This window comes from Oratosquilla oratoria, chromosome 1 (genome assembly GCF_046742065.1).
Source record: "Oratosquilla oratoria isolate Oo_2021 chromosome 1, ASM4674206v1, whole genome shotgun sequence".
Classification (NCBI taxonomy): Eukaryota; Metazoa; Arthropoda; class Malacostraca; order Stomatopoda; family Squillidae; genus Oratosquilla; species Oratosquilla oratoria.
In genome coordinates, this window is record NC_134777.1 from 97,126,444 (window position 1) to 97,140,222 (window position 13,779).

The following is a 13,779-nucleotide window of genomic DNA, read 5'->3' on the forward strand; positions in this document are numbered from 1 at the left end:
CCCAAATTAAATCACACACACACATACACATGCACACTCACACTCATAAATATATACATACATACAAAAACACACACACACATGCCTTTATGTTATGCTTATGGTGGTCCATTGGTGATTGACGTCAATGGTGCTCTGGTGAGGTGAGATGAAGTAAGTGAGGTTGGGTGGAGATGATGAGGTATTTGTTATTGATGCCAACGGAGGTGACTCTGGAGCCCAATTCTTGATCCACATATCCTACCACATTCTAGGGCTAGGCAAATCAGATCTGGATCAGCTGGATAAACTCCTTTTGATCTGATGACAGGGAGAAATCCTTTTCAGCTGCATCAAAATATCATTCATACACAACCAGTCCCCATTCCCTCCCTGTGCCCTGCCTTCTCCCTTCCTTGAATCAAAGTATCATTCCCCATTCACCCCTATCTCCTACCTTCTTCCTTCCTCATGCTCAATGCCCCTTTCACCCCTTCTGTCCATCTTATCCTCCATCATCACCTCAAGTTAACTCCATCCACTTCTGCCTTCCACACCTCTTTTACTAATCTTTCTTCACTCATTCTTTCCATGTGTCTGAACCATCCCAATACCTTTTATCAGCCTTCTCTGCCGTCTCCTTTTCCATCCCTGCTCTTTTCCTAATCTCTTCATTTCTCACTCTATCCAACCTTGTAATCCTTCAACACTTTCAGATATTACATCTCAAACACATTTAAACTTATCCTTTCTGCCTCTCTTGAATTCTAAGTCTCTGCCCCTATACAATGTCATCAGCACAAACACCCCTTCATATAATTTTCTCTTTACATCCATTCCCAAATTACTATTTCTCATGATACTTTTTAATCCCCCAAGGCATTTACTTGCTTTTCTCAATCTACACTTTACCTCCACCCCCACTCCTTCATTTCCTGCCACATACAACCCCAAGTACTTAAAACTTACTTTCAACTCACTGCCATCCTCTCCCCTTGTACATCTTATCACCTTGTTTTAACCCACATTTACCTTAAATTTTCACCTATTGCATATCTTCCCAAACTCTGTCACGAACTGCCTTAATCACTTCGGTACAATGACACCTACGTAGGCATCATGAGGTGCAAGTGGGTACACAAGGATGCCAGCATTGATGTCTTGGTTATATATTTTTTTGTAGTTGTACAAGTTACCCCTGGATTCTGTGAACTGGTTTGGTCACATTTTCTGTGTTTATTATTATTCAGAATGATAGAGAATGAGTAATACAGCATTGATTTTATATTTTATAATGCAAGTAGTGTGATGCATTGTTCATATGGCAGCTGATGCTGCACAGTAGAATTTGACTCATACTGAAGTGGTTGATACCTCCTCTGGCCCTACCATAAGTGCAGTGTCATCTGCAACCAATAACTGGGTCACCTTCTATTTCTTTCCATTTTCTTTAACCATCTCTTGCATCACCCCATCCATGTACACATTGAACAGCCATGGCAACATGACACAGCCTGACATAGCTCCACCTTTACCTCAGTCCACTTGCTCTCTCCATGTCCAATTCTAATACAGGCTTTACTATTCTTGTAAAAATCTTGACTGCCCCCAATAGCTTTCCCCCAATCTTGTATATCTGCAGTACCTTTCCTATATACTACAATTAGGTCAATATATTATTGTTATTGTGTATCTGGCATTGTTATGGATTGAAAAGTCTCCTGACAGCATTCTCTCTCATTCCAATCCATAAAATAATTAGATTGAGAGTTTCAATTAACAAACCAACATTACTTCTATTTGAGCATGTCTTCCATTTCTATTTCAGCCCCAAAGAATTTGAAGGCAGTAGACCAAAAGAAAACTAGTAGTGAAAATGAAGATTCCAAATCTCCTGATTGTAAAGAAAAAGAGAATGAGGAGGAGAGCAAAGTCACTCCCAAAGGAAAGGGTATAGGGAAGAGAACTCCTAAGGGAAAAGCAGGAAAGAGTAAGGAAGAGGAAGAAACAACACCAAAAGGAAAGGTTAAAGAAGAGGAAGAAGAGGAGGAGGGAGAACAAGATACAACTACTCCCAAAAGGAGAGGGGGAGTCAAAAAGGAAGAGAAAACACCAAATAGGACAGATAAGAGTGTGAAGGAAGAGGAGAAGACACCAATCAGAAAGGATAAAAAGTCAGTTGAAGATGAGGGTGAAGATGAAATCAGCACACCCAAGAGCACAGGTAAAAAGAATACACCCAAGAGCACAGGTAAAAAAAATACACCCAAGAGTAAGAACACACCTAAGGGGAAGAAGACCCCTTCAAAAGAAAAGAAGGAGGATAAAGTAACAGTGAAGAAAGAGGAAGAAGAAGAAGAAGAAATGGATGTAGATGAGGAAAGAAAGGAAGAATCTCCTGAACCAAAGAAAACAAAAACTCCAGAAACTAAAAAGGTTCTCATCAATCCATTTGCACCCAAGAGCAAAAAGGAGGAATCTGACAACATGTATGATCCGTCAAATAAGAACTATCACCCAATAAATGATGCTATATGGAAGCATGGAGAAAAGTAAGTGCAGTTTAGTGAGAAGATATCAACTTATTTGTTCTAGTTTGCATTATTTGAAAATAGTCATAACTTTGCAAAGAACAAAATTCTGAGTGTGTGTCATTGTGTGATTTTATGTACAAATATATATCCATATTACTCTAGTCACTAAAATCTGATTTATTTTTTTATTTTATATTTTTATTCATTTATTCATTTATTTTTCAGGGTTCCTTACTTGGCTTTAGCAAGAACCATGGAGTGCATAGAAAATATTTCTGGGCGCATAAAAACCATTAAGATTCTTTCCAACTTCTTTCGGTCTGTAATTGCCCTGACCCCAGAGGATTTGTTGGCATGCATATACATGTGTTTGAACAAGGTGGCTCCAGCATTTGAAGGTCAGGAAGCAAGATATTTTTGATTGGTAGATTGATTTATTGATTGATGACCTTTCATCCACAAGGAGCTAAGAGGATAGGGGGAACAAATAGGTGATGGGTGGGGGTGTGTGTGCCTTGGCTGGCTACCTCCCTTGGTATATTCATACAATAGATTGGTTTGTTTATATGTTTAGAGACCAGTATTGGGTACTATCAGAGAATCCTTTCTGTTCCTTCAGTCTTCAGAATCCATCATTATACTTAACCTTTGATTTGGAGGTGTAGACCTAAGGGATCAGACCCAAGCTCTGTCAACTACCTTTGATTTGGAGGTGTAGACCTAAGGGATCAGACCCAAGCTCTGTCAACTTTGTATTTCCTTTACCTTATAAGGAGTCCTGATGGACAAGTAGCAATTCTACCTTGAATGCCAAAGGCCAGGGTTCAATATCCAGGAAGTGCTAGTTAGTTGCTCAGATCACATTCTCACGGCTTCCTGACCCTACTCTGCACCAGTGTAGATCAAAGGTGTAGTCTATATGTGTAACTATATATGAAAAAGTTTCTTCCCCCACCTATCCAACACCCATTTATTTCTCTTTTAAAAATATCTGAGCTTCTTGTGGATGAGGGGCCATCCCTGCCCCCTGCCCAATGCCTGGGTCAGAAGCAGTGCAACAAGACACAGAAGGGCCTGACAGCTGAAGTCTGTTTTTCCCCACTACTTCATTTACATGGTAACCCTCCCTCCTAGTCCCCTCACAAGTACAGTAAATAGTGAAGATTAGGAAAAATCCCTTCAGGCACAGTCAAATTTATCATTCATTCACAACCATGCACCTCTTGCCTATCTTGTCTGCTCCCTTTCCTGCTTAACACACATTCCCCTTTAACCCAAGACCTCTTCACCCCATCCATCTGTCCCATTCCTTTTCTTCCCTTTAATTCACTCAATCTGCCTTTGTCTTCCACACTCTTTTTGTTGTCTTTTCACTCATTCCTTTTATATGCCCAAACCATCATGGCATTTTTTTTTTATCAACCCATCTACCAGCTCCCTTTCCACCCCCACTCTCTGTCTCATCCTCATTTCTCACTCTACCCATGCTTGTAACTATACTCTACTTCTCAAACACTTCATCTTGAACACATTTCAATTTCTTCTTTCAGTTTCCCTTACATTTTGAGTTTCTGCCTTTCACAGTGTCATAGGCACAATCACTCCTTCATAATTTTTTTTTTCCCATACCTATTTCTCATGACGCTTCATTTCCCCTCTCTGTAGTTTACCTCTACACCCACACCTCCATTCCCAGTGACATGTGACCCCAAATACTGCTGGTATCCACTTCCTCTAGCCTCTCTCGCCTTTAAGACTTAACTCCATCTCACTGCCACCCTCACCTGTTCCTTGTACATCTTATGACCTTACTTTTAACCCACATTTATTTTCAAATTCCTCCCATCACATACATGATATCTCAAGATTAGTTTTCATGCAAGTTTATATATTGATGAATACAAATAATAGAAAATTTAAAGGTTATGAGCACATTGTGACAATGATCTTTGTTTACATAGGGACTGAATTGAATGTGGGAGAGAGTTTTTTGATGAAAGCCATTGCCCAAACTACTGGAAGATCAGTTGACAAGATAAAGAGTGAGGCCAATGAAAAAGGAGACTTGGGCATTGTGGCTGAGCAGTCACGATCAAACCAGCGAATGATGTTCCAACCACCCAAGCTCGTGGTGAGGGGTGTGTTTGGCAAGTTGAAAGAAATAGCTGAAATAACTGGAAATGCCGTAAGTAGCACATATCCCAGTGTTTACAATGGAGTAAAAGAATATCTGTGTATCCTGTTTTTTGTTTTTGTGTTATTTTTGGATGAGGTTACATTTTTGATAGAAATGACAACCTGAAGGTTCTGTTAATCAATAGATGATAGTTCACCATCAGTTAATCAATTGATATATCAAAAGCCCTTCTCCCTTATAAGGGGGGGTGGCTAAGTCAAACCGTACACCCACTATGTGCATATTATGACCCATTGAATGGCCCTCCCATCTCAGCAACACCAACAGGAAAAAAAATAATATAACTCCAACATTTAAAAGTGATAAGAGAGCAGAGAGTTTATATTTTCCTTTTCTTTTATATTATGGATTTTTCTTTATTTCAGTCTCAGAGCAAGAAGGTGGACATTGTTAAAGGCATGTTTATTGCTTGTCGACACAGTGAAGCAAGATATTTGATACGTTCCTTGAGGGGCAAACTAAGAATTGGCCTTGCAGAACAGTCAGTGCTACAGGTAAGGGTTGTAGAGATTGTATGGGTACTTGGAATACTAAATGTATGTATATTTTGAGAGCAAATGTTGCCTGAATCTATTTCTAGTTAGGGGGGCCAGCTGATAAAAAAAATATATATTTATTGGGTTATTGCTATGATATATCTATAATAATAAGGGAAAGAGGCTGGAGGAAGTGGATAGCTTTAGATAATTGGGGACGAATGTGGTGGGAAAGGGAGGAATGGAGGTGGAATGTAAATTGAGAGAACCTTGGGGCATTAAAGAGTATAATGAGAAAGACATTTGGGAATGGATGCTAAGAGGAGATTGTATAAAGGAGTGATTGTGCCAACAGCACTGTATGGGACAAAAATATGGAACATAAGAGAGGAAGATAGAAAAAGTTTAAGTGTGTTTGAGATAGAATGTTTGAGAAGTATGGTAGGGGTTACTAGGCTGGATAGAATGAGAAATGAGGAGAGCGGGGCTGGAAAGGGAGTTGAGAGATAGGGGTGATGAAAAAGTATTGGGATGGTTTGGACACATGGAAAGACTAAGTGAAGAATAGTTAAAGAAATGTGGAATGCAGAGGTGGAAGGAGTGAATATAAGGGGGCAACCAAGGATAACATGGATGGATGGGGTAAAAGGGGTGTTAGGAAAGAGGGGAATGTCTTGAGGAAGGAAGGGAGAAGACATATGATAGGGGTGCATGGAGAACAGAGCCCTTGCATGCCTAAGTGCCACCCCAGGGGCAAAGGTCTCTGTGATGACACCCCCCCCACACACACACACACGCACCCATCACCACTTCCTATTTCCACCATTCCTTACTGCCTATTATAGCTATTGGCTTGCAAAATAATTAAACAGGTTGTAGAAATGTTATTTGATGTCCTATTTGCAGGAAGAATAAGAGAAGATTATTTCACATTCTGTTGATTCTAAAGCAAAATTTGTATATTTCAGTAAAATATTCAAGGCTCCTTTGACCCTTCCCCCCTTATATATATATATATATATATATATATATATATGCAAAAAGATCACAAAAACCATGTGATCCAATAAATTGATGTGAAATATCATGAAAATGCTTGGGAATTCTAGTTTCTTTTCCAGTTTCCTTTGTGGTTATCAGCCATATATAATATATATATATATATATATATATATATATATATATATATATATGTATATATATATATATATATATATATATATGTATGTATATATATATATGTATAGTTATTTCTAATTATTTTGTCAGCCTTATGGATGGCATGTCCAGACTAGAATTGCCACTGCTGCCCCCCCCCCCCCAAATGTGCAGCCCCAGGGCATATGACCCCCCCCCCCAAATGTGCAGCCCCAGGGCATATGCCGCACCCCCCCCCCCCCATGTGACGGCCCTGGTGGAGAATGGGTGTGTATGGATGATGCTCTGATGTATAGAAGGTAGTGGGTGGGGATGGGGGTGGGTTAGGGAGTATGTGTGAATATTTTGATGCAGCCCGAAGGGATTTCTCCCTATCTTCTCTTTTTCTGCATGAGGGGATGGATAGGGGGGTCATTGATTAAACGAAGCGGCCTTGCTGTGGATGTGCAGCATTGCTTTGACCCAGGGCAGTGGGCGAGATGCAGGGATGACCCATCATTCAGGAGGAGCCAAGAAAAGTGGGAGGGTGGGGTGGTGAATGGGAGTGGAATATGTGGGGATGAAATGAGTGGGAGTGGATTTATATCTTTGACTTTGGCTAGCTCCCTTGTAAAGGTATATGTATGTATATATTACAATGATATTAATACTAGGAGTTAGAGAAACCATATATATGAATTGTAGCCCAATAAACCCATTCTATGACAGTTTAATTTTATACCTGTTCCCCCCCTTTCGAAAAATATACAAAAGATTTAAATGGCTTCTACTTCTATAATAATTGCTCAACAGACATGAAATTAATGTGGTACAAGGACCTTGTTCAGACATTCAGGCCTTTGCAGAATATGAACTTTTTTCATTTTCAGTAGTGTAAACTCCCGAAAGAGGGGAAATGCAAATTTTAGCTCTTACAATTATCAGTAAAAACTTATTGAAGTAATCAGGCAGGTCTAGGCATAACATGTGAACTTTCATTGAAATAAGAAAAAAAAAAATGAAGGAATTGTTTCAGTTTGAAGCATGATAATTTACTTTTTAAGACGGGCCACTAAAATTTTTGTTTTTACTCTGGCACTGGGGTTCTGTAGGAGCAGTGAAGTCTATATATAGCATTGATCAGCAAGTCATTTTAGCTGGTAGCCTTTCATTACAAGTTATTATTACTTATTAGAACAACTTGTTGTACATACATATACCAAAGGCTCTCTTCCCCCTTATAAGGGAGGTAGCCAAAAAACAAAGGCATAAAAACCACTCCTGCCCATTCCATCCCTGTCATAATCCACTCCCCTCCACCATCTTCCCTCCCTCTTATATTGGCACCTCCTTTATGAAAGGTCATCCATGCATCACACCCACTGCCATGGATCAAAAGTAGTGTCAAAAGACACAGCACATCCACAGTTAGGCCACTTCATTAAATTGGTGACCCCCCCCCCCCCCCTCTCTGTCCCCTCATTCAGAAAAGGAGAAGACGGGGAGAAATCCCTTTGGGTTGTGTCAAATTATTTCTCACACATACTCCCTCACTCCCCATCCCCCACCAATTCACCTCATGCATCACATCATCATCCATACACAACCCCTCTCCATTCACCCCTATCTTCTGTCCTCTCCCATCCTTCCTCAACAGACATTCGTCTCTTTCCCAATGCCCCTTTTACCCCATCCATCCATCTCATCCTAGGTCGGCTCCTTGTGTTCACTCTTTCCACCTCTGCCTTCCACACCTCTTTTACTAGTCTTTCTTCACTCATTGTTTCCATGCGTCCAAACCATTCCAATACTCTTTCATCCACCCTATCTCCCAACTCCCTTTCCAGCCCTGTTCTCCTCCTCACCTCCTTATTTCTCACTCTATCCAGCTTAGTAACCCCTATCATACTTCTCAGGCACCTCATCTCAAACACATTCAAACTCCTCCTATTTTCCTCTCTTATTTTCCATGTTTCTGCCCCATACAGTGCTGTCGGCACAATCACTCCTTCATACAATCTCCTCTTAGTATCTATTCCCAAATGTCTATTTCTCATTACACTTTATATTCCCCCAAGGCATTTACTCGCTTCTCTCAATCTACATTTTATCTCCACCTCCACTCCTCCCTTTCTCACCACATTTGCACCCAAGTACCTAAAACCATCCACTTCCTCCAGTCTCTCTCCCTTAATACTCACTTCCAGTCTGCTGCCACTTTCTCCCCTTGTACATCTCATCACCTTACTTTTACCCACATTTTATCTTCAACTTCCTTCTTTTGTACACCTTCCCAAACTCTTGACACCAACTTCCCCAATCCCTCCTCTGATCCTGCTACAAGTGCATTGTCGTCAGCAAACAAGAACTAGCTTATCTCCCACTTTTCTCCATTTTCTTTAACCATCTCCAATCCCTGACCCACTACCCTTGCATTTACCTCTTGCACCACCCCATTGTTGTATAAAATAAACAGCCAGGGTGACATAACACATCCCTGATGAAGTCCCACCTTTACCCCAATTACTCACTCTCCATTTCTAATTCAAACTCAGACTCAACTTCTGTTATAAAAACAGTGGCTTCCTGTCTACCCTGTCATAAGCCTTTTCCAAATCCATAATTGCCCAAAAAACATACTTACCTTTCTCTATAGCTTTCTCACTTATCTGCCTTTCCACAAAAATCAGATCCACGCAACCCCTACCTATCCTAAACCAACACGATTTCTCACCAATTACTCTCTCTGTTCCTCTCCTAATCCTCTCAGTCAGAACCCTTCCATAAACCTTCTCAACCACACTCAATAAACTGATCTCTCTGAAACCACTACACTCATACTTGTCTCCTTTTCCCCTGACAATGAATAATATATATTATTTCTTACTAGGCATTGGGCCTTGCTTGCTTCTTAACTCCGCCATGTCAAGAATATCCACCTGAAGTGGTGGATGCATCCAAAGGAATATCTGCTGAAGCTGTTAGAGCAGGTGCGGAAGAGTTGAGTCTCATCATTAAGACAACATATTGGTAAGTTATAAGTTGATATTTTTGGGCATAGAAATTCCTCATGGTTAATTTCAGTAGACTTGTGTTTATATTTGTACATATATATAGATATACCAAAAGGCCTTTTCTTCCTTGTAAGGAGGGTGGCTAAGTCAAATCGTAAAATCCACCCAGTCTACATCCATCCAAAGAGCCATTCAATGTCTCTTCCACTTTATCACAAAGGTCAACCATGTCCCCTGGTACACTGCTTGGGTGAGCCAGTGAAGCAGGACAAAGGCTGGTTTATCTCCACCATTTCATCATACATTAATGTCCCAGTTTATGTGTTTGATATATGCAGTGACCCAAAATTGTTAAAAACCTTATTTTTGCAAAGCAAGTTCAGAATTAGGTGAAGCAAAGTGAGACGAGTGTTTGAGAGTAAGATGGATGCGCAAGGTATGCACCCTCCACTTTTACTCACTACCACAGATATGCCTCATTCTGGTGTGCATCAGTTTCCCACAAGCATCTTTACCAAGCAGAGCTTCATGTGCTTTATTTATCTCCTTCATTAGTGAAGTGATTTTACTTTATACTGTACCTACTTCAGAGGGTTCAAAGGGAAATTGATACATAATGATTCAAGTATGTGCCCATTTTAGAAAGTTATGATAATCTGTTTCAGTTTCTTTACTTGTAAATGTGTACACACAGTGTATGGTCATTGTGCCTGCAAAGTCAATTTGCCACACCATGGGGTCATTTTGTCACTGATCAATTTGCCACACAATGAATTGAATTCACCCGGAGTCAATTTGACTGCAATGTAGTCATTTTGCCTACAATATTAGAGCAGAGTTGCCAACTTTTGAGCAAACTTGGAACTATTTTTAGTTAGGTTTTCTTTTAGCAACTTTTTTGCCAATTTGTATCATGGACTGTTTTGAAATATCTCTCTCTCTCTCTCTCTCTCTCTCTCTCTCTCTCTCTCTCTCTCTCTCTCTCTCTCTCTCTCTCTCTCTCTCTCTCTCTCTCTCTCTCTCTCTCTCTCTCTCTCTCTCTCTCTCTCTCTCTCTCTCTCTCTCTCTCTCTCTCTCTCTCTCTCTCTCTCTCTCTCTCTCTCTCTCTCTCTCTCTCTCTCTCTCTCTCTCTCTCTCTCTCCTCTCTCTCCTCTCTCTCCTCTCTCTCCTCTCTCTCCTCTCTCTCTCTCTCTCCTCTCCTCTCTCTCTCTCTCTCTCTCTCTCTCTCTCTCTCTCTCTCTCTCTCTCTCTCTCTCTCTCTCTCTCTCTCTCTCTCTCCTCTCTCTCTCTCTCCTCTCTCTCTCTCTCTCTCTCTCTCTCTCTCTCTCTCTCTCTCTCTCTCTCTCTCTCTCTCTCTCTCTCTCTCTCTCTCTCTCTCTCTCTCTCTCTCTCTCTCTCTCTCTCTCTCTCTCTCTCTCTCTCTCTCTCTCTCTCTCTTCTGTCTCTCTCTCTCTCTTTTCTGACCTGGGCAGTGGGTGTTAGGCAGGGATGATCCTTTGTACACAAGGCGCTAAGATAAGAGGGTAAGAAGGGTGGTGGATGGTAGTGGAATGGGTGGAAGTGGGTGTGTGCCTTGAGTGGCAACCTCCCTCATAAAAGGGAAAGAAGACTTGTAAACATAGATAGATATTTTTTGTTCAGTTCATGGCTTTTGTTTTTCAATGAATTTGGATTAAATTTTTTAATTAGGCTTTGCATGTTTTGCAACATAGTTGTGGGTAATTGCTTTGGATGGGGATGGGATGGGTGGAGGTTGGGGTCATGCCTTGACCAGCTACCTCCCTTGTAAGGGGGAAGAAACCTTTTGGTGTATATGTATGTATGTATAATGTGTTTGTGTGTCTATATGTTTATTTTAATATTTTTTTTCAGTGAGTGCCCATGGTATGATAAAATTGTTGAAGTTCTTCTGAAGGATGGAGTTGAGGAACTTCCCAATAAGTGCAAATTAACTCCAGGAATTCCTTTGAAGCCTATGTTAGCTCATCCCACAAAAGGAGTTAGTGAAGTTTTGAAGAGGTTTGAAAATGCTAAATTTACATGTGAATTCAAGTATGATGGAGAAAGAGCTCAGGTAAGTCTTCCCTTCCCTTTTCTTCCCTTCATGTCCCTCCCTTTCTTGTCCTTATTCTTTCCTTCCCTTTCCTTCCCTTCCATTCTGTTTCCTTACCTTTATCCATCCTGTGCTGTCTTGTCCATTTCCCTCTTTTCTCTTCCTTTCCCATCTCTTCTTTACTCTCCTTTCTTCTCCTATCTTCTTTTTTTTTCTCTCTCTCTTTCTCTTCTTTCCATTCTCCTCTGTTTTCTCTCTTCTCTCTCCACAACTCTTTTCTTACCTCCTCTTTCCTTTCAAATCCTCTTTTGTATACCCACTTCTCTCCCCTCTTCTCTCACATCTCTCCTCCTATCTTTCCTTTCATCTCCTCTGTCTTTCCCCTTTTCTTCCATCTCTCCTTTATTCTCCCCTGTCTCTCCCCTCTACTCTCCTCAACTCTCTCCCCTATATTCTCTCCTTTCTTCATGCACACATTTGCTCTCTATCTGTGTGTGTGTTGTAAACTGGAGCAAGTTGTTGTTGTTGTAATTCCCTAGCCTGTCTGGCTGAGCAGTCCTGTCTCCCCGATAAACGGCACCGCTGGATCAGGGTTTTCCCACAAATCCTTTATAGAGTGTATATTGTGTTGTTGGCATGCGTGATTGTGTACAATGCACTCAGCCATAATGTGTTGCATAGTATAGGGTGAAGTGTTACATCCTGGGCAGTTGTCTGAAGGGCTGTCATTCATCCTCTTCTGATAGCTTAGAAGGGCTAAATGGTGGCCACATTGCAGTCTGGCCAAGTGGACTTTGTCCTTTTGGGGGAGAGAGGATTTAGAGGGATGGATATCAGGGGTTCTGGCATGCAACAATATATTGTCTTTAATTTTGTTGATTAGCAGTGAGTAATGTGATTATGGATATGCTTCTGGAGGCTGGTGTCTGGTGGTTGTCAAGAAAGAGAAGAGAGTATTTGTGTGATATAGATATTTGGATGTTGTTTTGATGTTTCTTGGTGTGTGTGGGTGTTCTGCTATGTACTGTTGTGCTGTGTTTCTGGGACCTATGGCAGGTGTTTGTGTGCCTCTCATGTCAAGATGATCCTTGACTTTGAGGACTTGTTTGATGTGTAAATGGTCTGTAGGTGTTGTATGTGTGCAGCCAGTAATTGTCTTTAGGGTTTTGTTTTGTATGGTCTGAAGGATGTTGTGGTGTATCTTAGTGAGATGAAGGGCCTGTGCAGGGCTCTCATAATTCATCACTGAGCATATGCATTGTTTGTATACTATAGTAGTAGTTTCTTTGTTTTGTTCAAATGTTGTTCCTGCAATTGATTTAAGCACATTAAATTTAGGTGTGCATTTTGTCTTTATATTTGTGATGTGATGTGATAAATCATTTTGTACAGACAAACTATCTCACCTCTCACTGGCGAATGCAGTATCATTCAGTGTAAGAAAGACCCAAACTACACACCTTTCATAGACAGCCAGATGAAACATATAATCCATAACCTCAAGCACTCATCCACCTGTGGACCTGACAATATAAGTAACATCCACCTAAAACACATTGGACCACATGGCATACAAGCACTCACCAATATTGCAAACTACAGCTATTCACACTATACTGTACCTAACATCTGGAAACATGGTAAAATCATCACCATCCCCAAACCCAACAAAGACCCAACAGTTCCAGCATCACATTGCCCAATCACACTTCTCTGCACCCCCTCCAAAGTCACAGAACGCTTCATACTACAACTCACCACACCACATAACCCCCTTGCTGAATCACAACACATTTTTAAACCACTACACTCCACAAATACACTGACAAATCTCACACAGTTTTCAATGGCATCAATTCAGATAAGCTTCCACACAGAACACATCTCATAATACTAAACATCAGTAAAGCTTTGATGCCATCCCCCATCACAATCTCACAAACATACTATACAACAGAGACATGCACAATAATACCAAAAGATGGCTGGCCAGTTATCTGGCCGGTAGAAATGCCTATGTGTCATATAATGTCTAATCATTGCACACCAGAAATTTTAAGAACAGAATACCACAGGGCTTGGTTCTATCCCCCACACTCTTTAATCTATACATGCACAACATATCCACACCAGTCACCTCAGAAATACAAATCTCTTCATAGGTAGATGACATAACAATTGTATGGACACACTGCATTGCAGACAAAGGTGCAGAAATACTACAATCAATACCTTGGTTCACTACAAATAGGATCAAAATAGCCCCAACCAATTCTACAGCCACACTTCTCGCCTGTTGGGCAGTGGAACATAAATACATAGTGCACCTCAATATCAACAACACTCTCATACCACATACACATACATCCAAGATTCTTGGCATAATATA

General features: G+C 40.7%; 1 protein-coding gene across 1 annotated transcript in view; it reads left to right on the forward strand.

Moving 5' to 3' along the window:
* Positions 1 to 13,779, forward strand: part of DNAlig1 (DNA ligase 1) — a 52,357-nt gene that overhangs the window by 26,658 nt on the left and 11,920 nt on the right. The window contains exons 6-11 of the mRNA XM_076183096.1: positions 1,808 to 2,531; positions 2,739 to 2,911; positions 4,475 to 4,698; positions 5,076 to 5,204; positions 9,214 to 9,353; positions 11,210 to 11,411. Of these exons, the coding sequence (XP_076039211.1) occupies positions 1,808 to 2,531; positions 2,739 to 2,911; positions 4,475 to 4,698; positions 5,076 to 5,204; positions 9,214 to 9,353; positions 11,210 to 11,411 (1,592 nt within the window). The remainder of the gene's footprint in view (positions 1 to 1,807; positions 2,532 to 2,738; positions 2,912 to 4,474; positions 4,699 to 5,075; positions 5,205 to 9,213; positions 9,354 to 11,209; positions 11,412 to 13,779) is intronic.